Raw genomic sequence first — 24,092 nt, forward strand, 5'->3', positions numbered from 1 at the left:
TTAGCAGATTGTGAAGGTAAGCAGTTTTTTTCGCCCATAGATTTAGCAGTTAGAATGGTAGCATCCCTTGAATAGCGAATATTCTTGCTGGTTGAAGACCTTTGGGTCGGTTTGGTGATACAGTCGTCAACTCGTACGACTTGCGACAACATGCCCGTCATGTGTTCAAATCCCGAATAGACCGTGCCTCCATACGTAGGACTGATTATGCTGCTATGGTAAAACATAAGTCACTGAAAGCCAGGCCCGCTAGTAGTGCAAGCAGGCCTCCCAAATAGCCAGCTCGTACTTTATAGCTGATTTAGGGCTGTTTAACGAAAAATCGTTCCGATGTCGTACTTTGTGGCTGATTAAGAGATAGACGGTACTTTGCGGAACTATGGAGCTTTTTAACAGGCACATGGTACTCTTTGGAACTTTGCGGCTGATTAACACTATGTGTAGGGTTCATGATGGAACTTTAAGGCTTGTTAAGAACGTGTACCGAACTTGGTGGAACTTCATAGCTTTTCAATGCATGACATCGGTACAACCCGAATAGCCAGCTCGTACTTTATAGCTGATTTGGGGCTGTTTAACGAAAAATCGTTCCGATGTCGTACTTTGTGGCTGATTAAGAGATAGACGGTACTTTGCGGAACTATGGAGCTTTTTAACAGGCACATGGCACTCTTTGAAACTTTGCGGCTGATTAGCACTATGTGTAGGGTTCATGATGGAACTTGAAGGCTTGTTAAGAAAGGGTACTGAACTTGGTGGAACTATATAGCTTTTTAATGCATGACATCGGTACTAGGTGGCTCTGGTCAAAGTGTCAAAGTGTCAAAGACTGACGCCGGCAATCATCTCATTGCTGCTGCACAAGCTAGCTATTCGTTAATTGAAGAATGAATTTTGAGTGAAGTGATTGTGAGTTCCCAAATAGCCAGAATTGCTTAAGCAGCTCATTTTGGCACGCTAAAGATCGCTGCTCTAATTCGCCTTTTGCAGTAGATAAACAGCATCAAAGTTCTATGTGGGTCTTTCAAACAGCGCCTAAGCAGCTTCATTATGCTACGGTGCCAGGGATTATTTTTCTTTGTGTTTTATTTTCAAGCAAGGCGTCATCAATGAAATAAACAACACGATTTGTGTTTTGTTATGTGCATGTTTATTTTAAAACTCCAAAAGCTCTTTAATTTCACATAATTTTACATAGTTTAGTAAAAAATCACAATCACTTCACTCAATATTCCTTCTTCAATTAACTTATCTTACTTGTACAGCAGCAATGAGATGATTGCCGGCGTCTGTCTTTGACACTTTGACAAGACCCACCTTGTACCGATGTCATGCATTAAAAAGCTATAAAGTTCCAACAAGTTCGGTACACATTCTTAACAAGCCTTAAAGTTCTATCATGAACCCTACACATAGTGCTAATCAGCCGCAAAGTTCCAAAGAGTACCGGGTGCTAGTTAAAAAGCTTTATGGTTCCACCAAGTACTGTTTCATCTCTTAATCAGCCACAAAGTACGACATCGGCCCGATTTTTCGTAAAACAGCCCCAAATCAGCTATAAAGTACGAGCTGGCTATTTGGGTTATCAGTAAATTGTGTAAATTTGTGTGTAATTCATCAATACAAAGAAATTAAAAATATACACATGTGTTTAAACGAAACAAATCTTGTTGTTTATTTCATCGATGACGCTTGCTTGAAAATAAAACACAAAGAAAAATAATCCCTGGCACCGTGGCATAAGGAAGCTGCTTAGGCGCTGTTTGAAAGACCCGCATAGAACTTTGATGCTGTTTATCTACTGCAAAAGGCGAATTCAAGCAGCGATCTTTAGCGTGCCAAAATGAGCTGATTAAGCAATTCGGGCTATTTGGGAAGGTGGGTATTGTCAAAGTGTCAAAGACAGGCGCCGCCAATCATCTCATTGCTGCTGCACAAGTTAGATTCGTTAATTGAAGAATGAATATTGAGTGAAGTGATTGTGAATTATCAGTAAATTGTGTAAAATTTTCAATACAAAACATTTAAAGATATACATATGTGTTTAAACGAAACAAATCTTGTTGTTTATTTCATCGATGACGCTTGCTTGAAAATAAAACACAAAGAAAAATAATCCCTGGCATCGTGGCATAAGGAAGCTGCTTATGCGCTGTTTGAAAGACCCACATAGAACTTTGAAGCTGTTTATCTACTCCAAAAGGCGAATTAGAGCAGCGATCTTTAGCGTGCCAAAATGAGCTGCTTAAGCAATTCTGGCTATTTGGGCTTGACGGACAACGCTTGTTGGGCCAAAGCCGAAGAAAAAGAAAGACCTAATATTTCTTGTTGAAAAATCTACAAACATTTAAAATGTGCACTTGCGGAGAAATTACCAACGAACAAATATGATATATGCAAGAGTGATGGAATTGACCAATACTTGCAAGCGATTTCGATATAGAAAAACGGCTGCGTTTACCCAGTCAACCTACATGTTTTTTAAAAACATAAAAAAATAAGTTAAAATGTGTTCAAATTTATTTTTCTGAGTTATGATTTACCAGACTTATGGTTCGTAGACAAACTGGATATTTCGTATGTTTCGGATGAAGCAGAAATGTCGCGCGAGTAGCTCAGGTTCGAAAAATTGAGCTACTTTTTGTTGGGTGAGTGCAAAAAAGTTATCATATTTCGAAAATTTTGGTGAAAAAATCATGTCTAATCACAGTAACAGATTTGGGTTCAATTCCGGTACCAGAGCATTTTCATTATTATGTGTAGGACCGGTGCAGAATTTTACTTGTTTTTGGGGTCAGGCTTTGCCGCATCCAGTACCAATGTTTACAATCCATCATGATACGTATCGGAAGCAGACTAATGAAGAAGGAAAAAAATCAACCAGCGGCAAGCATATCCCAAAAAAAACAAGAGCTAATAGTCAGCTGTTACAATATGGTTTTCTCCCCCCCTGAAACAGCCGCAACGCTTGCAACCTTCACGGGTTACACTGGGTCTCTCCAATGTTCGTGCACGATCACACTGGCTGTACCGCGAATTTGCGTGTATTGTTTGTATAAAAAGCGAATATCTGGTATCTGTTCCGCACAGTGCTACGCTTAGCGCCGATCGATAAGGTGCAATTTTGCTGACAGACCCCCACACCATGGATAGAATGCAGGTAAGTAGGGCGACAAGAAATCTCGTTTTTAAATTCAACTGACGCTCTTTTCTAACGCCCCCAGCAGCGAGCTACGGTTCGCGCGATTCTGCTCTCACTGGCCGTTAGCAGCGTGGCAGCATGGATGGTCACGAAGCCCCCAACCACTACGACCACCCGCGGTGGAACAGCGAGCTGTCCCAGCTCCAAGTACCGTTCGATTGATTCGTCCTGCGCCAACCCGTTCAATCCCAGCTTGGGCCGTGCGGGTGAACCTTACGCTCGCCTCCTTCCGGCCAGCTTTGCGGACGGTATCTCGCGCCCTCCGGTCATGAGCAATGGCAGCGAGTTTGTTAACGCACGAACCATTTCATCCACCGTGTTCCCGATCGACGAGACGCCCGATCCGAGCAATACGCTGATCAGCATATTCTTCCTGCAGGCGATAGCGAACGATTTAAGCTTGCCAGCCGGTTCCAACGACAACGTGCAGTGCTGCGTCGATGGGCAGATTGTACCGAACGCACCGAGCAGATGCTATCCCGTCAAGATCCCGAGCGGTGATGCGCTGTATTCGTTTTTCAACATCCAGTGCTTGAACTATGCACGTGTGCTCACCAAACCGGGCAACCCACCGGCATCACAGCCGGTCCAACCGATCAACAGTGCTAGCAGCCTGCTCGATCTGTCCTTCCTGTACGGCACCAGCGTTGCGCAAAGCAATCGACTGCGAGCATTCTCGGGCGGTAGACTGCAATCGGTAAGGCGCAATGGAGTCGAGTGGCCGGTAATAGATCCGGCCGGCTGTACCTGGTCCAACGTGTGCTACCTGGTGGCGGACATACGGAGCTATCAGTCGCCGATGGCCGCAACGGTGCATCTTTTGTTCCTGCGAGAGCACAACCGGCTGGCCACCCAGCTACGTCTGCTCAATGCCGGCTGGTCGGATGAGGTGCTCTTTCAGGAGGCAAGACGTATCAACATCGCCCAGTACCAGCAGATCGTGTACTACGAGTATCTGCCCCGGATTTTGGGACGGTCCAACATGCTAAGTAGTCGGTTGATATTCGAAGGCACTGGGTTCGCGTCGGATTTTAATGAGTTCCAAAATCCCTCCTCCGTGGGCGAGTTTGGAGCCGTGGTGATGCCGTTCATGCAATCCCAACTACCGGGTGGTATAAAGTAGGTCCAATTGGCTTGCAGAGCGAAAGACAGGTTCTAATAGCAACGGCCAACCTTTTTTGTATCTCTTTTACCAGTTTCTACATGGACGGTGTAACTGAAACGTTGCGGTTGAGCAGCTTAACGGGCAACCTCACACTTCTGGAAAGCATGTCCAGCAGCTTCTTCAACGGACTGACCACCCAATCGGCCAAACAGGTCGATGCTAGCTTCAGTGTCGAGTGGAAAAACTTCATGTACCGTGGTAGCGAGACGCTCGGGCAGGATCAGCTTGCACTCGACATTCAACGCATGCGGGACTTTGGCTTTGCGCGGTACAACGACTATCGGTCCCGGTTCGGATTGAGCCGGTACACGACGTGGGAAGCGTTCAACGCCACGTTAAGACAACCGTGCATCAAAACCGTTCAACACCTCAGCACGCTGTACCCAACGATTGATGATCTTGACCTGATCGTTGGTGCTGCCTTTGAAGAGCCTGTGGCCGGAGCTTTAGTTGGCCCAACGCTTTACGCCATCATGGAGCAACAGTTCTTGGCAGCGCGTGCCGGCGATCGTTACTTCTTCGAAGCGGGTAGACAGCAGGGCAGCTTTTCGGCGGCGCAACTGACGGAGATACGCAAAATTAGTCTAGCACGGCTGATGTGTGGAGCGCTACCGACGATATCGAAAATTCAACCGAATGCTTTTGGGCCAGCCTCGGCACATAACACACCCGTGGCGTGTAGCGCATTGCCCGTACCGAATCTGGCGGCCTGGCGTGTATAGAAGAGTGTACTTGAATGCCCCTTTTTTATTGGACTAAGCTCTGGTATCTGTAAAGTAAGCCAATAAAAAAATGTCCCCAAAAACGTACCACAACACAACTGCATTCAGCTGAACAAACAAATCGCACATCTGCGAAAGATTTTTATTTCTGTACGATACCGTCACGGTATATCTGCTAGAGCACTGCAAAATGGTGTGCGATTCGAATGATGGTTTTAGCTCGCTCTCTTCCTGTGGGAGTATAATTTTGGATGCAGGAGGCGCCGTTAGCGTTGGTAACTTGAAAGTTGAATGTTTAAAGACGGTTTGTACGTTGTAAAACTTACTACAAGATTACCAGCAGGCATCGTTGGGCCTTTGGTTTGTATAAAATTAATTCATTTTGAAGATCCACATAAAAGAAACATATGAGATGCAGCTGGTTCTATGCTGCTTAACAGCTACCGTCAGCCTAGAGGTGACATCCTGTCCACGCGTCACGCTCTCTTTTCGCTTTTTGCGCATTCTATCGAACGCTTGATTATGTTCGTATTCTGCTCGAAGGGAGTGATTTGTCTAAATTTAAGCTCAATTTCCTACAAATGTTAATGTTAAATAAACTACAGAGTTTGAATTAATGGTCCGTTTTCATTTGAATAGTCCTCGACCGGCTTTTGGGAATCGTCAACGCTCCAAATCGCTGACCCGCAGGGCAATGGGTGAAAGATGGGGAGGTGGACGAGTGATGGAAACACCACCCAAGCGCCACAGATTAAGCTTAAACGACTGGAAAATTGAATATCCATAGAAAAAAAGGAAAGCTCCACAGCTTCATTGGTTTGATCAATAGATGGCGTATTACAACTCATCATTATATTGCCATCCTTTTCTTACAATGTGTTTCGACAAGTTTCATCTTATCATGACCTATATAGCCTTCTAACTTTCTGAGCAAAAATCTATATGAATGGTCGTGTGGTCAGATACGTGGGTATCAACACCAACGACCATTACTCAAATCTCACTTGCTTCAGTGCTGGTGGTTTCCTTTGGAGTTTAGTATTTAAACAATTGTATCGCCGTTCTAATTCTAGCGATGCATAACTTCAATGCGAAACAATACAACAGTACAGAGGAAATGAGAAAGCTCTCCTCCAAGCGATGAAGCTCAACTGGTTGGGGTATCCCACCAACAGAGAGCGCCACCAGCTTTTTTGCTATTTTTAGAATGTACACACTTAAAAATATTTCACGACCTCGGTTAAAAAAACTGCCGAAATCCGTCGGCTCTTTCGATTCTTGCTGATATGTCAGTTGAAAAAACCCAGTAGCCGAAAATCAGTACCATTTAAAACTGAAATATCAGTTAAATAAATATTTGAACCGAAACTCGGCAACACAACATGCCGAGCACATACGTTAACACTGCTGTCACTGAGATAATCCGTCAAAATAACCGAGATTTCAGCTTTACTACTTGGATTAGCCGAGGCTCGGTATTCTATCTGTCATTCGCCATTCTGTTAATCTCGTGCTAATGAAACGAAAACCTTTCGGAGTGATGTTGTGATGTAAAATAAAAAAAAAAGTGAAAATGAGTCTCTCAGCGTGAAAAAAACGAGAATCAGTAGCGTGCGATCGAGCACAGGTATGGAGCGGGGTTGGGGCTAGGAAACTCCATCAGCGCACGCAACCGGTGCTCTTCAGAGCGTCGCTCGGAGCAGTCCCTATTCAAGGATCAGATGTGGAAGCTAATCCGGTTGGTTCAACCTTTGCCAGACCGTTCAAACTTCCAGGATTCATTTCCGGTCACCTACACGAGGTAAGTATCAACACTCGATCACATGAAATCTAAAAAGGGTTTACTCAGACTTGTTTCACTCTGCCCGCTTTACAGAACCGTGCCTGTACCAGTGCCCGCTCCTTGTCCGGCTCATTTTCCTGTACCGGTACCACATCCAAACGCTGTACCCCATCCGGCGGTTGAATCGGCGCCTGTCCCAACACTTTCCATCACATCAAAAAACCCCATTTGATACGCAAATAAAATCACTAAAATAAAAATAAAATGTTTTTATATTTAGCCGAAATCTCGATTTGCTCTAACCGAAATTCTCGGTTAAACGTAAACGTCAAAACAAAATGAAATTAACCGAGATGTCGGCAACAGAAATTTAACCGAGATCTTTGCCGAGATCTCAGTTGTGCAGATCTCGGCAAAAATTAACCGAGATTCGGCAAAAAATTTTAAAAGTGTATGAGTCGTTTGCCGTCTGCTAAACGAAGTCTTTCTATATTCCGTTTAGGTAGAGAACTTGAGTCGTTTAGAAGCCGTTTAGTGGTCGTTTAGTGGATTTGTGGCACTTGGGCAGCGCGAGCTTTTTGGCGGCCATCTTGAACCCTCAAAACCCCTCACAACGACTTATAAAAACAATCGCCAGCGAGGGAAAATTGCACCAATTTGGAGCATTGGCGAGCTCGTTAAGGCCCGTGTCTCCATCGGATGCGATTTTATCGGAAGGCCTGTCAAAATTTAATATTGAATTTGACAGATAACGTCGGACGTGCGATTTCGTCCTACGACAGAATCAAAAAAATTTGATTTCGTCGGACGCCGCATCCGATTTTATCTGTCAAACTAAATGTGTGGTGTTTTGTAGGAACAATTCCAACTTAATTTTTCATAATCGTTATTTTAATAAAATCATCCAAATAATCGCAATTTCATACGAAAAAGCGTTTGACAGCACGTGCGATAAAATCGCATGCGATGAAGCACAGACACGGCCCTAAAGCCGGTTTTTGAGCCCTCGATCCAATCGATGTTTTTCCTAACAAGGGGTAGGATAGTGCTGTCAAATGTCAAATTGAGCCATTTCCACAGAACTTTCAAATCGCGGCATTCATTCGGAATCGTACTTGCCGATCAAAAGGGAGTGATCTTGCGTGGTTGAAACAAATAAAATGGACTACCTCTACAACAACGACTGCAAATTCTTTACAGGCCGTGGTGACGATGAAAAGCTTCCCGAAATCAGTATCGTTTGTGAGAACAGTTACCACACGACGGCGCTGCAGTAAGTATCTTGAAATCGATGCGCAATCTCCAGCCATGTACACACATTCATGCTCCCCCGCCCTCTATCGCTCCCCTTAACCCATGTAAACAGGAAAGCAACACATTGCTTTGAAAAGCTGGACTACCTCGCCAAGCAGCGTCGTAAAAAGGCGGTCAAGGAAATGGAGTCACGCCACAACAAGGTGCTGCTATTGAATGGATCCGCATTGGTGCAGGACAAAGTGTTCCAGTGCAACAGTCTAGCCCACTTGAAGATGTACTACAACAACGCCGGCAAGCGTTTGCAGAACGCGGGAAGGATGCGGGACTCGATACGCTACCTTGAAGCTGCATACGTCATCCCGTTGGAAAATAATCGGAATGTGTTGCAAACCTCCATTAACCTGCTGCTTACCGTAGCGTACAGAAAGACCGAACAGTACCGGAAGTATCTCACATTCCTCGGGCGCTCGAAGGATCCGCATTCGCAGGAGCAGAATTTAAACATTCTTCGTAACAAGCCATTCCCCGTCTGGCAGGAGGATGCAGCGTGCAGCGCTGTCGATTGGGAAAAGGAACTGTTCGGCACTAGCAACAGCCGTGCCGTGTCCTGCGAAATGTGAGTCCCTTCCAGACACTAACCGGAAGGCATCGAAGCCGAACCGGAGTTTGTGCAATAACAATGTTTGCCTTTTCTTTCCAGAATCAACGGATCATTGGTGGCCAAGCGTGACTTTAACGTTGGCGATGTCATATTCGTCGAAAAGCCAGTGGTTGGTTACGTTGCGGAATCGATGGGCCAATGTAACTGGTGCACCCTGAAGACGCTCTACACCGTGCCGTAAGTGTGTTGGACAGCTTGGGGTACCTGAGCGCGAAACCCAATAATAACTCCCTTTCAATCTCAGATGTGTAGTTTGCCGTGAGGTATTTTACTGCAGTGTGCAATGCTTGGGCAAGGATGAGCATTACCACCAGTACGAGTGTCGGGGCTACCGGTCGCTGTTCTTTCCACTGATGGATTTTATGCTTACAATCCGTCTGCTGGTGAAATCGTTGGATGTACTGCAAACGAACCTATCGCTACGCAAACCGCCCACCCATCATCCCAGGACGGTGGAGCAGCTGTGGGCAGCTTTGCTCGAGGATCACCATGCGCATTCGGAAGACTTGCTTTCGCTGTTGCAAGGGTGCACGTGCGATCATTACGCGGAGGAACCCGGCAGCTATCCGGTGCTGATCCAAAAGGCTTCACTCATCATGTACTACTTAATGATGGACAAAAGGCTGGTTGAAGATTACAAGTCCTGCTGGATGAATCTATCGATTGCCGAGCGGAACATATTCCTTGAAAGCGTCCTGCTGCGGCTTTTGTGTGTAGTGCACGCGTTTATGTGCGGATTCAAATACGAGCTGTCGTACGACAAGGGAGATGTCGACGAGATGTTAATGGACCGCTCGTCAGCGACGGACGCGCAGGACGCAGTGCATACGAACGCACCAGAGTCGAAGGCGCCATTCGATGCGCATCAGCGGCCAGCCGCATACGCGCGAACCCATGATAACTTGCTCATGTTTTGGGACGTTTGTTGGACCGAGGCAAATCACCGAGCGCAACAGGCGGACAATGTAGACGCTGTGGAGTGTGCGCTGCAAAAATACTGCGAAGGTTATCACTCTACGTTCAACTTTCTGGAGCACCTGGCCCAGTGCAAATCGGCACCGAAAGTAACGACCTTCAACCAGTACCGTGGTTTGTACCGATTCGTTCGTGAAATTGAATCTTCTGACGAGGAATCAAATGTTATCACTATGTAAGTACACTGTGGGTTGCTATTTGTAAAACAGGCCACGAGAAATGACCGTTTTACGTAATTTACGTATCGGCAGATTGCTGGACCACGGAGTCGTCGCGTTTCGGGCATTAAAATCGATCAAAAAGGGCGAGACATTGGTATTGGCACGTACGTTCAGCAACGCCAGCGAGGTGCAGCAAGATTTTTCCAATACCATAAAAATAATAGGAAACGGTAAGTCAACAAGGGATCCAACGTGCAATGTTGGTAAAATAGTAGCTAAGTCAAACACATCTATTTGCATCCCTCAGATGACATCAAAACTGAGCAGGCAAGATTGATCTGTAGGATCGATTTAACGAGCGAAATCATCGATAAGATGAAAAATAAGACATCTTTATTCGTGTCGGGAAGTTTCTTCTCCTTTTTGTTCATTTTCGATCACTTCATAAAAGTGTTCGATGGGTAAGTGTAGTCACATGCGCTATCTATCAGGTAGTTGATTGCACAGCACTAATGTTATCATTCGATTTTTTAATATTTGGCAGCATTTTACAGCGATCGAAGCACAGCGTGCAGATTTTTGAGCTAATAAACAAAATAGAGAACATCTACAATCATGCCCGGATAGTGCCGGGTGTGCTTATGCAAGACGAGTGGACGTCCCAGTTGGTGAAGCGCGGTCCCAAGTTGCGATTGATGAAGCGCCAGAACAACAAAATCGTTGCCAATCAGCTGTACAATAGTTTCTTCAAATGAAAAAAACGGATGTTTTCATGCATACTTTAGTAGGAAAATGAATAATTTATGAGCTTCAGTGTAGGTTTTCGAAAATACAATGAATTCAATCAATAAGTGTTAAAAAGGGTTTATTTTTTTAAAATAAATCATGATTATTCTCAGAAGGGCACCTACTGCTCCGAACTGAATCCGGCTATTGTCAGTTCGATTCTGGTTCCGGTGAAAACAGAACCATCCAGAGTCGGAATAAGCCAGTGCTGGAGTCGATAAGAGTCAGAGCAAATTGGAGCTGACTCTGATTCCGAAAGGCTCCGACTCTGAACGTCTTCGATCCCGGCGGATTATGATTTTGAACGATTTTGGCGAGCTTCGAATGATGGTGGTTGAACCTATCTTACCGGATGTTAGCGGAGAAGAAAGAAAGTGGCGGGATTCTAGATAATTCCGACTATGACCGATATCAACTCTAGATAACACCGGTCAGCTCCAAATAACGCTGATTGAACCTATTTTCCGCAATCGGTTTCAAAATGTTCGAAATCTGAGTCGACTTATGCAAACTTTACCCATGATAATATCAAACGCTACTATTCTACAGGTTTGTAGTAATGCTAAATAATTAAAATTAAGGTTTTACCTTACGAAAAACCTCATTAATTTCTTCATAATTTAAACGCATTTTTTAAAAGGAAACTGAAATGCATCTTTCTCATTTAAATTTGTTGTCTGTTTGCCTTGTTAATCCCTTGTTTATCTAGTAGCTAAGTAATAAAGCATTTTAACGAACAAATGAGCAAATTAACGATGATTATGATACCACATGATGATGGCTGTGCTTCCTATATCCCAAGCTCTCTCTCCAAGAATGTTTTGTGCGTTCGTTATCGTATTATTGAAATTCTGGTAAAAATTACACTTTCAACACACATCAAGTAGCAAACCGCCGCCTGGGTGCGCGAGCAGTGCTGCCAGACGCGCTCTATGCTTGCTTTGACACAGCGTTTTCAGATGACAGCTGCTGCTGCTGGCAACAAGGCCACCGCTAGCTTTCATTTTTTTGCGGAGGTAAAGAAACCCATCGGGCTTGTAATCTTCGACGCGCTGTTTTCGCGAACTCGTCAGGACAAAACATGCAGCAAAAGCTGACCAGAACGGTGAATTAGCAGCGCGTTACAGGTAATACCGTCCGTCGGCGTGTGTGGAAAATGGGACTGGGTCGTTTTATTACGTAAGATTTGTGTAAAAAGATTCGTGTCTAGTGTGGAGGTAATCGCCCGTGTGTGCTAGTGCGGCGGGTGCCTCCGGGTGGATGAGCGGTGCGGAACTTCCATCAAACATGGACGACCAGCAGCAGCAGCAGCAGGGTGAAAATGCGAAAACAGTGTTTGGTCATCCTGGCTGTTGCCGAGGTGAAAGTGGTTGTGACGACCTGTGAGATGGAACGGACCAGATTGTCGTGAAAGTGTCCAAAAATACGTACGGAAACACGGATTGTGTGCATCTGGGTTCGCTCCGTTTGCTTGATAAACATAACCTCTAACCGCAGGGATTCCTGCTTACCACAGCCGAATCCCCGTTTTCTGCTTTGAAATCAATGTTTGTCCGATGACAAGAGAGGGCGTTTGATTGTGTAAAACACGGCCATTCAGCAGGGGCCGGCAAGATTAAAAATCAATATCAATATGGTACACCCAAGACAAGACAGCCAATCAAACAAACTTTCGTTGCCAGAAATGGAATCTCGTTCGTAGCGAGTGTTTTTGCGACTGGTTGAATCTAATCTTTTCCTGTTTTTGTGTTTCTTTTCGGTTTTTTTCCTCTCTCCTCCGATTCAGTGATAATCCGCACTCCACAGCGTCGATACGGTGGCGTGTGTGCCGCCACCCAACAAGCGCGGTCAACATGTCGGTGCACTACAAGTTTAAGAGCGCCCTCGACTTTGACACGATCACGTTCGACGGGTTGCACATCTCGGTGGCCGACCTGAAGAAGGGCATCATCCAGCAGAAGCGGCTGGGCAAAACGGTTGATTTCGATCTACAGATTACGAATGCGCAAACGAAGGAAGGTAAGTGGCGGCCATATCCTCATCGTGGTCATCCTGGGCCTCATCGTGTATTTTTTTTACAGAATACAATGATGATAATATGCTGATACCGAAAAACACGTCGCTCACGATAGCGCGCGTGCCGGTCAAGAACACAGGGAAGAAGAACTGGGAAAAGGCCGCGGCGGCGGCGGCCGCTGCGGCCGAGGCGAATGCACCGTCGTCGGCACCGCGCGGCAAGCACGATGCGGCCAGCTCGCAAACCAACGTCGACCTGTCGATGATGAACGGGACGGAGGAGGACAAGATCCGGGAGATGATGTTTCAAAGCACGGCCGAATACGACCCAACGAAGTGAGTATTACGGGCTTTTTTGGGCCTTCGTTTCCCGCATAGCGTACAAGAAGCTAACCGTTCTAACACAACTGCAATGCGTTCTTTTCTCCCCAATTTCCCATTCACAATGCATACAATGGCTAACTGTTGGTAACTGGTTGTGGGATGTAGATTTAAGCACAGGTATCAAGTTACTTTCCGCCTAATTTACTTAATTTATTCGCTCTCATTTCCAATTGCATTCATTTTCAATTATTCATTTCCTGTAAGAAAATCAACCAACTCATAAGCGTCTTTTCGTTCTTGCCTCCCTCCCCCCTTAGCTATCAGAAGGTGCGCGGCACGCAGACGGGCGAGGTGCCGATGAACTACAAGTGCTACCGGTGCCACAAGCCGGGCCACTGGATCAAGAACTGCCCGCTGGGGCCGCTGCCGAAGGAAAGCATCGAGGTGAAGCGCACGTCCGGCATACCGCGCTCGTTCATCGAGCGCGACAAGGAGATGGGCAACAATCCGGCCATGCAGCCGGTGCAGATGCCGCCGGAGGAGAAGCAGTCCATCCCGGAGGATCTGATCTGCGGCATCTGCAAGGATCTGTTCACCGACGCGGTCATGATACCGTGCTGCGGCAGCTCGTTCTGCGACGAGTGTGTGCGGACGGCGCTGCTCGAATCGGAGGACAACGAGTGTCCGGACTGCAAGGAGAAGGGTTCGTCGCCCGGGTCGCTCATACCGAACCGGTTTTTGCGCAACTCGGTCAATGCGTTCCGCAACGAGACGGGCTACACGAAGTCGCAACCGAAGGGTGAGTTTTGACGGATTTTTCCATTTTTTTGTTTCTTTATTTTAAATGTTTTTTTCTCTCTCTTCAGCTAACGTTGGTAAGAAACAAACCAAACCGGAAGAAACACCGACTGCGGACAGTACCACTACGACCAGCGGTGGTGGTATAACGTCCTCTTCCTCCGTACCATTCGGTGGTGACGGTGTTCAGCAGGGTGCCCCCATCGTCAGTACGATTTCCACCACTACCACCACCACCGAGCTGGTGGAATCGTCCACGTACGAAGAGGATGGTGCGGGTGGTGGTGGAGCGCGCGATGCCGATAGCAATCTGCAGCCGCAGCTGTTTGACGAAATCTCCCAGCAGGATGACATCGGTTCGCCGGGCCGTGAAGAGAAGGAGGCGATGGTGGCGGGCGGCGGACCGACGGGCGGGTTTGACAATGAGTCGGACTATGAGGACAACATTACCGTTACGGTGCCGCCGGCTCACCTCCAGAGCCGGGGTGCGTTCCGCGGCCACTACAATGGCGGGCGGCCGATGCGCCACGGCGGACGGCTGCACGGGCACGATACGCCACCGAACGAGCGGCAGATGGTGGCGAATCAGCAGCAGCAGCAGCAGCAGCTACAACAGGGCTATGGTGGTGTTGGCGGGAATGGTAACAATGGTGGCCGGGGCAACGAGCTGATGGAGCGGGAGCAGCGTGAAGACGACCATCACCGCCGTCGGATGTTGATGGAGGAGAAGGAAGGCGAAGGGTACGGTGGTGCTGGACCGAATGCGGGTTTGCTGGGCGAGCGGGGTCGTGAGTACGATGAGCGATCGCCGGAGTACATGCACGGAGGAGGAGGAGGTCGAGGATTGATGCCCCATCCGCAGCATAATCATCCGCAGCACGTCCAAGCGATCGGGACGGCCATGGGACACCCGGGTGGTGGTGCGTACATGGGACCGGGTAACGGTGGCTACGGTGGCCACGTCGGCCACCCACAGTACGCGGGCGCGGGAGGTGCAGGAGCGTACGGAATGCAGCAGGGAGGCGGTTATCCGCCACAGCAGCAACAGCAGCAGCAGCAGCAGCGGGGATACGACCATCATGGCGGAATGTATCCCGCGGACCGTCCGCCGAGGATGATGTACCCGATGCGGGGTGGGGGGTATATGCAGCACCATCCACCCCACATGCGGCAGCGTCCGATGGGACCGGGACCGATGGGTGGCGGCTATCAGACCGTACTTCAAACGATAGGGCCAGGGTAAGACAGAGAACATCTTCCTTGCGTAGAAAAGCGCCCAATTAACGTTGCTTTTTGTTTTGCTTTTTCTAGCGTCATTGACGATCCGCTCGAAGCGTTCAACCGAATCATGCGCGAGAAGGAGCTGCGCAAGAAGCAGGAGCAGCAGCAGCAGCAGCAAATGCGCCGCAACCGTTCGCCGATGGGTGAGCGGGGCCGTCGCTCACGATCCTTCGACAACGGTGGTCGGGGCGGTGGCCCACGGGGCAATTCCTCCGATCGGAGACGCACCTCGCGACAGCGGTCACCGGATAGGCGACGGTCGCCGGACGATAAGCACCATCCGGACGAGCGGGACCGGGTGCGAGAGCGGCGCCGGAATCGGTCCAGCTCGTACAGCTCCTCGCGCTCGCGGTCTTATACGAGGTAAGCGATTTGCCAATCCCCATCAGTGCTGCAAAATGTCACTAACAATGTCATAAAAAAAATCTGACTGAAACAAAATCCATGTCAGCGTCACGTATTCAATTGTGATACTCAAAACAATTGGTGTGATCAATGCATGCTTCGTGACATTTTTGCAACCAACGCTTGGACAGTCACTATGACATTTTTTTACTGTGATCACTTTTGCAAAATGTCAGACATAGTCATGACAAATTTCGGCTGAATCAAAATCATGTCAGCGTCACGAGCTCTACTGTGATGATCAGAGGTGAGACTCAAACAGTTGTTGCGACCATCATATGCTTGGTGACATTGTGTACAATCAACTCTTGGTCAGTCACTTGGTCACGACATTTTTAGTCGGTGATCATCACGTTAGTCATGGGAGATAGGCGGTGCATGCGAATAGTTCCAAAAAACAAAATGAGCATGATTCTTCGCTCTGTTTGATCCGACAGACAAACAAAGCAAACAGAGCGAGAAAGAATGCCCATTTTGTTGCTAAGGAGCACACGCCAAGTATGTTCCAAGAATGTCGTGAATATCACCGACAGAAAATGTCATGACCAAGTGAGTGACCAAGAGTTGGATGCTAAACAAAATGTTACCAACCATGTGATTAGTCGACCAACTGTTTGAGTCTCAATTCTGATCATTTCAATTGTGTACGTGATCTGATTTGAGCGTCGTTTCAGTCATTAGTGTTGGTGCCTGAAACAGTGACATTTGGTCATTATTATGCCTGCGACGGCATTAAGCTCAGCTTGTCGGTCAGAGTACTGCTTTTGACTCAAGCACTCGGATGTCGTGATCGGCATGTCATGACGCACTTATATTGAGTATCAGCAAGGAATACCAAGTTACCACGGATATGCTCATTGTTTTCGTTGTTGAACATATCGTGATGCTCATGACATTTTGCAGCACTGGTCCACATTGTTGTAGAGGAAGAGCAATGTATTTTGATACAATTTTTTATTTTTCTAGATCCAAATCAAGGTCGCCCATGAAACGGAACAAGTCGCCACGGAAACGGTCACGCAGTCCACCGGGCGGCTACAGAGATCGACGAAGCCGAAGTCGGTCGGGATCGTTTGCGGGAGGAATGCGGTAAGCTTTGTCGATAGAAGAAATATTTCAAAGGATTGCAAATGGCTTATAATTGATCAATTATTTCTTTTTTTCCGTTGTACACAGATACAGAGACCGTCGTGATGATCGTCGTCCGGGCGACTTTAATCGCGATCGATCGCCTGGATTTAATCAAAACTTTGGGTAAGCACTTTAAATACAATTTTCCCTTTCTAGCAGTTTATTTAACAACGACTTTTCCTTTGGTTTTACAACAGCTACGGCAATCGTCCTCCCCGAGGCGGCGGTGGCCCAAGAGGAGGTGGTCGGGCTCGTGGCAACAGTCGGGACGTTGGTGGACCGATGCAGCATTTCCCGCCCCGAGGCTATGATCGTCACCAGCCACCCCTGTTACCGTTACCGGGCGGACGGCCGGACGAGATGCAGCCAGGCTTCCTGCACGGGCAGCATCATCTGCACGACTACCGGAACGGACCGGGCGGTGGCCAGCAGCAGCACCAGCAGCACCAGCAGCAGCAGCAGCAGCACGGCGGCAATATGATGAGCGGCGGTGGGCCAGCAACAGCCTCGATGCAATCGGGTGGCGGTGTTGGTGGCGCGATGGCTGCCACACAGTCAAACAGGTACTGTTCTCATGTCATTAAACTTTTTAGTAATTTTGGTGTACTTTGGTTTGCAATGTTCTCGGCTGCCGCCGGTAACGGTTGCGCCTACGCGAACGCGCAAAGCAAAAGAGCTATTTATTGTGCGGAAAATTTAATTTTTACCTTTTACAAAACTCGACCTAAACCTGTGATATATTGAACCTAAAATGTGTAACGATATAATGAGGCGTTCAGTATTTGTAATTTGAATACGTGCGCGCTTGTGGAAACCTTTTAAGGAGTAGCTAAACGTAAAAAAAACATCAAATTGTGATATAATAATCCTGTTAACTTAGCTACACGTGATACTATGTGTATTGGGTCAAATTAAGGTACACACATACAATACTGTGATAAGTAGTTCGTAATAAGTCATAATGTACATTTAAGAAATTACGTTGAAATTGGTTAGATACACAGTATTGATCTAGAACAGATATATCAAACAATTGTACCTTAACACATTCGGCTCGTGTACTCCAGACTTGTGTCATAGTTTCTTAATTATGAACGATGTTAAATGATTTTTAAGCTATCTTTTACACATACACCTTTTATTTATTTATTGTTTGTTTGGTGAGAAGATAAAAGTCAAAATATTTCACTTAAGCTAAACAGCAGAATGTACGCAATGTGTATGTGTTAATCGTAGAATTTTCTCGTCACATTGTCGCTGAGTTGAACAAGTTTTATTTTAAATGATTTTTATTATGAATGGTGCCTCTTTTAAATCACGCCTAAAGATTGCCATTTAGTGTAAACAACAGAATCAGGGCGGCAAAAAAAAACCAACAAACAAACTGCAAAGCAAAGTTAAGATTGTATTTCCAAAATTCCATTAAAACTCCCGTTGTTAATTATCTAGATTTTACGCTAGGGAAACGATTCAACAATCGCTAGGTTGAAAATCGTATCCTTGTTGTGCCTGGTTGTTAAAATAGCTTTAAATTTACCTTGTATAACAGTTTACACAGAAGTGAAGATCGTCGTCATTGTCGGTTGACAAAAAGGCTCACCGGATGCAGAAGAGAAAAGCTCGTTTCTTGATGCGAATAGAAGATGCGTTTATGTGCTGTTTAGCGGCTCTACCTTTAGAAAGTAGCTACGAAGCTAAGATGATCGCACAATATGATGGCAAAAACATACAATGCTCAGTTCTAACATATCATGTAAAGAATATGTTTAAACTTTGCCGTCCTTAGCGTTATGTTTGTGTGTAGAGAGAGATGCATTTGAAACGAGAAAGATATAAAAAGAGTCTTTAGTGCACTACTGGCTACTACCTCACACAAGTGACTGATTTTGAGAGGATGGAAATAAACAAAGAAAAGTTATTCCGGGTAAGAGGCTAGAGCTTGTTGAATAGACATTATTATCTTCTCTTTATTTTGTCGAATCCCTTTTCTGCGATGTGTGTCGATCGCTTCTCGTTTTTTGTTGCTGTTGTCATAAAGTTAAGCGCTAGTGATTAAGAAAGTATGCTCGATGCATAAGCAGCTTGGATCGCGGTTCGTTGTCCATGATCTGCATCAGAAAAGGTTCGTCGTTTGTAGCATTCCGGCAAGAATCGCGCCTGCGAAAGTGCTTTCATCTAAATCATCGCCTGTGCAAAACGAGGGTAGAGTATCGGAGTAAACGATGTAACGTTCCTCGTCACCACTACAATCGTGCCGCCGCTCAAACGGTTAAGAGTAGCTGAACCCAAAGCTGAAGCACCGGAACGGCCAGCTTCCTCCTATCTTTTCGACGCATCCAAAACGGCGGTTCGGATTTGTTCCAGCGTTTTTGTTGGATCGTTACTGGGAGTATTACTGTTCGTGCTACAGCCCTCCCACACCCCCCATTCTCCACAAACACCAACCCATGATGAGCGATGATAGAGGTAAAGTGGTCGTGCTTTTGTTTACTGTATCACCACCAGATGCTAATAACAACAACTTTTTCCATCTCCGCAATATATCTGTAGGACCTGCGACACATTGTACAAGTCTCGGAGCGCTAAGCGCGCGCGCCTGTGCCACAACTAATTTGTAATGTTCTTTCTCTTTTTTTCTCTCTTTTCTTTTTAATCCACTTCCAACTGCGTTACGTCCTTCCATCTATGGATGGTTTAGGTATCCGGGACGTGATGAGCGTGAACGAAGTGTCGGTAGCTACGGAGGTGCCAAGCAATCGGCGGACTTTGGCGAAGGAGGGGAGCATCATATGCAGCATCCGAACGTACCGCCTGGCGGCGAGCAACGGCACAGAACAAGTCGACAGTCCAGCCGGCAATCTTCTCCGATGGGTGGTGCTCATCAGCAAGGCGTTGGACATCAAGATCCTGCGCAGCGTGGTAGGGAGGGCGAGTGGCAAGAACACACTGACGATCCCGCCTACCACCACCAACACCATCAGCAGCAGCAGCATCACGCTGATCGGCCGAGTCCCGAGTCGAAGGGCGCCCGCGGTGCGTCCGAACAGCGGCCAGCGTCAATGACCAGCGGTAGTCACGGTCGGGGAAGATCACGTTCGCGCGACCGCAAGCGTCCTCCCCCGACCGGGACCGGTCAGGATGGGTCCGATCGGGATGGTGCGGATCGCAGAAGGCACCGATCGAAACGTTCCGAGTCGGCGGAGCGGCAGGAAAGATCGAACCGAGGTTCCCGTTCGGCTGGCGGCGGCGGTGAACATGAGCGGGACAAGCAGGACCGCAAACATCAGCCCTCGGAGAAGGACAAGCGCAGCGAGCCGGTGGACCAGCACGGCCGGCGGGGAGGAGACGAGCGTGACCATCATCATCGGGAGCGGGGCAAGGAACGGGGCGAGAATGAGCGTGGCGGTGATCACCAGCGTGAACGCGAGCGGGAGCGCGATCGAGACCGGCAGCGGGACCGTGAGCGGGAGAAGGATCGCAACAAGGAGAAGGAGCGGGGCGATCACGCCGAACATCATGATCGCGATCGGGACCGAAGGAAGGAGAAGGAGCGCGAAAAGGAGAAGGAAAAGGAGCGCGAGCGGGAGAAGGAGCGGGAGCGGGAAAAGGTACGCGAAAAGGAGCGTGAGAAGGAAAGGCTGCGGGACAGAGAAAAGGAACGCGACAAGGAAAAGGATCGCGAACGGGGTGAGAAGGATCGAGAGCGGGAAAAGGATCGCGACAAGGAAAAGGATCGCGACATGGAGAAGGATCGCGAGCGGGAAAAAGATCGCGAGAAGGAGCGCGAGAAGGAACGTGAGAAGGAGCGTGAGAAGGAGCGTGAGAAGGAGCGTGATCGCGAAAAGGATAAAGATGGAAAGGAGGTGTCCAAGAAGAAGACGCGCGATTCGAGCGACGAAGATCGGCGTGACCGGAAAAAGGATCGCGACAAGAAGAAACGCAAGAAGGAGAAGGAGGTGGAGAAGCGCAAGCACAAAAAGGAGCGCAAGGAGAAGGACAAGGAGCGCCGGTCGAAGGATAGGCGCAAGGAGCGCAAAACGGTTGAGAAGGAGGAACCGGATAGCTCGCAGCAACCGGCCACACCGACGGCACGGGAGCGGGAGGAAGGCGGCAAGGCCGGCGAAGAGCGGCGGGACGAGCGGGAGCGTGACGAAGCGCGATCGGCTGAAGAGGGAGACGACAATGCGCGGCAGGGAAGTGTTGCCAGTGAGGATGGCAAGCAGGAGAGCGATTCGGGTGAGTCTGGCGCAGACGATGACGACCGTAGCAACGCTGAACAGCACGAAGACGAGCAGCAGGAGCAGCAGCAACATCAGCAAGAGGAGGAACAGGAACAGCCGGAGCATGAAGAGCACCGGCACCATCAACAGCAGGAAGCGCAGATCGATGGTCACGATCATGGCGATTTGTATTCGGACATACCGGATAGGTATGAAGCGGATCAACTGGAGCTGTCCGTGCTGGCGGAAGAGAGCGGTCAGGCCGGCCCGGTCGAGGACGATGGTGCGGCAGGGCTGGCAGACAGTACCGGGGACAGCCAGGAGAAACCGGTGGTCGACAGCGACGCGGCCAGCGGCGAGGGTGGCATGCTGATGAAGCGGTCCGATTCTGTGCTGGATCTGCACGCTAATCTCGACTACGAGCAGGAGCTGGACGAAAGCTTGCAGCTACATTCGTCCCAGCCGAAGGAGGAGGAGGACCACGATACGGTCATGCCCGAGCTGTCCAAGTGGGAGATGGACGAGGACGGGCAGATTAATTCGTCCACCGGCGAGGATGGGCAGGAGGGCGGCTCACCCGAGGATGCGTCGGCCGGTGGGGACGGGGACGGCCTTCAGCTGGCCACCGGTGGCAAGGTGACGAGCGAGGTGCTGAAGCGGGCCGAAAATGCGATCTTCACGCGTGCCATTAACGCGATACGGCCTATTGAGATTAAGAAGATCAGCGGCGATCGGCAGAAGCTGTACACGGGCGGCAGTGGCAGCGGCAACGGTTCGCCGACTCGGTTACCGTTGGACGTGAAGCACGCACAGGAACACGACGAGCTGAAGCGCTTCCAGGTAAGTGAATGGAACGGTGGTGGAGGATGGTGGAGAAGGTGAAAAACATGTTTTGAGCGGTTTAGAAAGATTTTCATTTTTTTTCGTAATGGTGGCGGATTTTCTCGATGCTTGTCACTTTATCTCGAAGCGTTGGCAAACTTTCTCGAAACAGTGTCACCTGTACTCAAACTTTTCAATTTTAACACACGCAGAACAAATTTGTTGTGAAATGATTCGAGATCATGTCACGAAGATTCGAGATAATGTGCCAAGTTTCTAAGAACAAGTGAAAGACGTTTTGTGTGTATGATTTCTCTAAAAAGAACACTAACATTACATTTCATTTAACATTCAACATTCAGGTTACTGTACCAGTGAACGACGAGCGAGCGGAACGTTCGGTGGAGATAAAGCAGATGGCCGATCTGAAGGTGGAAACCCGTTCCTCGCCGATGCGCACCTCTGTTAAAGAGCGCCTGGGCAGCAAGGTGCCGGACAATGCGTCCCAGTTCAGCCGGTCGCGAACTCCACCCACCAACCGCAAACCGGGCGGCTCCTCGAGCAACAACAACAACAACAACACCAGCAACGATGGCAACGGTCGCGGAAAACCGTTCTCGGACCGGCGCCGCGGTTCATCCCGCAGCCGCAGTCGAACGCGGGACGATTCGAAGCGCGTCGACCGAAACCGGTCCGGCGGAAGGCACGAGAGTGGCAGCGGTGGCTGCAAAAAGCCATCGGAATCGTCCAACCGAAGGGGACGCGATGATCGGCAGCGCGACGACGATCGACCGCAGCGTGATCGTAAAGATGCGGAACCGAGGCGAAACAGCCGGGAAAGGAGTGACAATAGGAAAACCGATCAGCAGCAGCAGCAACGTGGACGTAGCCGTGATCGAGAGCGGGATCGCGATCGGGGTGATAATCGTGGTCGCCGTGGGGACAGCCGCGATCGTAAGGGTACCGTGTCGCCGAGCGCGAAAAAGGGCAGCGATCGCAAGGACTCCGACACGCATCAACGGGGTGGCAAGCGAGAGGACACGTCCGCCGGTCGTGTGTCATCGTCCAAGTCGGGTCACCGGGGGGAGGAAGGTGCGAAAGGAGGCCGCGGAGATGAGAAGAACGCAACGGCTCCCAGCTCGACGACGGGCTCGACCACCGGTGGCGAACGGCAAAGGGGTGAACATTCGCCGGCAGAGCGACAGTCCCGCAAACGTTCGGCAGAGCATCTGCGGGAGGGTTCGCCCGAACGGGGCAGCGGTCAGCAGGACGAGGCAGCGAAGCGGGACGCTAGCAGTAGCAGTAAGCGCACGAAGGTGGAAAAACCATCGTCAGGGAAGGGGAACAAATCCGCTGCCGGTGGCAGCTCGAGCGATACGACCAGCTCCGATTCGGAATCTTCCTCAACGGACAGCAGCCCCGATACGGATGCCGGTGGTGGTGGTGGTGGTGGCGGCGGCACCAGCAGCAAGAAGCGCAAGAAGCGAAAGCACAAGAAGGAGCGCAAGCGTGCCAAACGTTCCGCTGCGACGACGGAAACGGACGACGAATCCGGCGGGAAGCGCAAAAAGTCGAAAAAGAAATCGAAATCGTCGAAGAAGAAGAAAAAATCCAGCAAACACAAAAAGGACTAGAGCTCGGGACGGGGAAGGAGAGCGTAGCGTAGGGTAGTGCGTACGGATGATACTTACGTACATGCTTACTTGGGCACGCTTAGGGAGGTTCGCCCTCCCGTGCTTCGTGCGTTGACCGACGATCCGATCGATCGATCGACGAAGGGAGTTAGGTGTGTGGGTGAGCATTGTTTTACAAGCAGGATTTTATCTAATATACCACTACGACCTGAGCTAGGGGAATTATTATAGGGGCGTAGTTTGCATTTCTTGGTCTGAATATGAGTGCGCGGAAATAATGGAAGACACAGAAGGAGGGCGGGGGGGGCATATATTATGATAATTAATTTGAAGATAGTAGATAATTAGTAATTTTCCCATTTCCGTGACCGACAGAAGAGTAATGCTAGCAATTGAACTCACACACACTCTCTCTCCTTAGCATTTTACGGAAGACGGAAGAATAGCAAAGCGAAAACAGCTCTTATACTCTGTACATTTTGAAACTGTATTAAACGATGCACAGGCGGCGAGGGTTTAGCTTTGAATTAATATGCACTTAACCCCCTTCTCCCTCGAGCCTAGGCCGCGTCTCTCGCGGGGCTACCACCGGGGTGGGTGGGGGGTGGGTAAACCAGGCTGCGCGCAATGTACGTATTCCAAAATTTATCGGCTAAATAAAGAGTGTAAGGTACATCTAACTACTAGAATTGAAATGTTTTGTTTTTGAATCGAGTCCCCCAGAAAAAAAAAACCCCGAAATCGTAAAA

At 48.6% G+C, this 24,092-nt stretch overlaps 3 protein-coding genes and 1 long non-coding RNA gene across 6 annotated transcripts; all 4 read left to right on the top strand.

Moving 5' to 3' along the window:
- The first annotated feature begins 3,051 nt into the window (after positions 1–3,051).
- Positions 3,052–5,176, top strand: LOC1270710 (peroxidase). 2 transcript variants are annotated; one of them, XM_061660346.1, is made up of 3 exons: positions 3,052–3,160; positions 3,225–4,321; positions 4,399–5,176. In XM_061660346.1, exons 1-3 carry the CDS (start codon positions 3,146–3,148, stop codon positions 5,087–5,089), a joined length of 1,803 nt encoding a protein of 600 aa, XP_061516330.1. In that variant the 5' UTR covers positions 3,052–3,145; the 3' UTR covers positions 5,090–5,176. The 2 variants fall into 2 exon arrangements, with proteins under 2 accessions (XP_061516330.1, XP_309429.6); XM_309429.6 differs by having other exon boundaries at positions 3,054–3,160; positions 3,228–4,321.
- A 1,116-nt stretch (positions 5,177–6,292) lies between these two features.
- On the top strand, positions 6,293–7,137 carry LOC133392859 (uncharacterized). Its single transcript, XR_009765846.1, has 2 exons — positions 6,293–6,890; positions 6,966–7,137. It is a non-coding gene; the product is annotated as an uncharacterized LOC133392859 (long non-coding RNA).
- An 838-nt stretch (positions 7,138–7,975) lies between these two features.
- Positions 7,976–10,774, top strand: LOC133393304 (uncharacterized). Its single transcript, XM_061657750.1, has 7 exons — positions 7,976–8,145; positions 8,239–8,745; positions 8,830–8,967; positions 9,035–9,940; positions 10,017–10,156; positions 10,234–10,387; positions 10,471–10,774. The coding sequence occupies exons 1-7, from the start codon at positions 8,033–8,035 to the stop codon at positions 10,679–10,681; spliced, it is 2,169 nt and encodes a 722-aa protein (XP_061513734.1). The 5' UTR covers positions 7,976–8,032; the 3' UTR covers positions 10,682–10,774.
- An 899-nt stretch (positions 10,775–11,673) lies between these two features.
- LOC5667908 (zinc finger CCCH domain-containing protein 13) lies at positions 11,674–24,032 on the top strand. Of its 2 annotated transcripts, none has more exons than XM_061655060.1 (11): positions 11,674–11,839; positions 12,499–12,731; positions 12,794–13,064; positions 13,370–13,851; positions 13,919–15,089; positions 15,162–15,494; positions 16,503–16,625; positions 16,713–16,790; positions 16,865–17,230; positions 19,366–21,727; positions 22,072–24,032. In XM_061655060.1, exons 2-11 carry the CDS (start codon positions 12,566–12,568, stop codon positions 23,341–23,343), a joined length of 6,624 nt encoding a protein of 2,207 aa, XP_061511044.1. In that variant the 5' UTR covers positions 11,674–11,839; positions 12,499–12,565; the 3' UTR covers positions 23,344–24,032. The 2 variants fall into 2 exon arrangements, with proteins under 2 accessions (XP_061511044.1, XP_061511045.1); XM_061655061.1 differs by lacking the exon at positions 11,674–11,839 and adding an exon at positions 12,012–12,168.
- The last annotated feature ends 60 nt before the right edge of the window (positions 24,033–24,092 follow it).

The sequence above is a fragment of the Anopheles gambiae genome, chromosome 3 (assembly GCF_943734735.2).
Source record: "Anopheles gambiae chromosome 3, idAnoGambNW_F1_1, whole genome shotgun sequence".
NCBI classification, from domain to species: domain Eukaryota; kingdom Metazoa; phylum Arthropoda; class Insecta; order Diptera; family Culicidae; genus Anopheles; species Anopheles gambiae.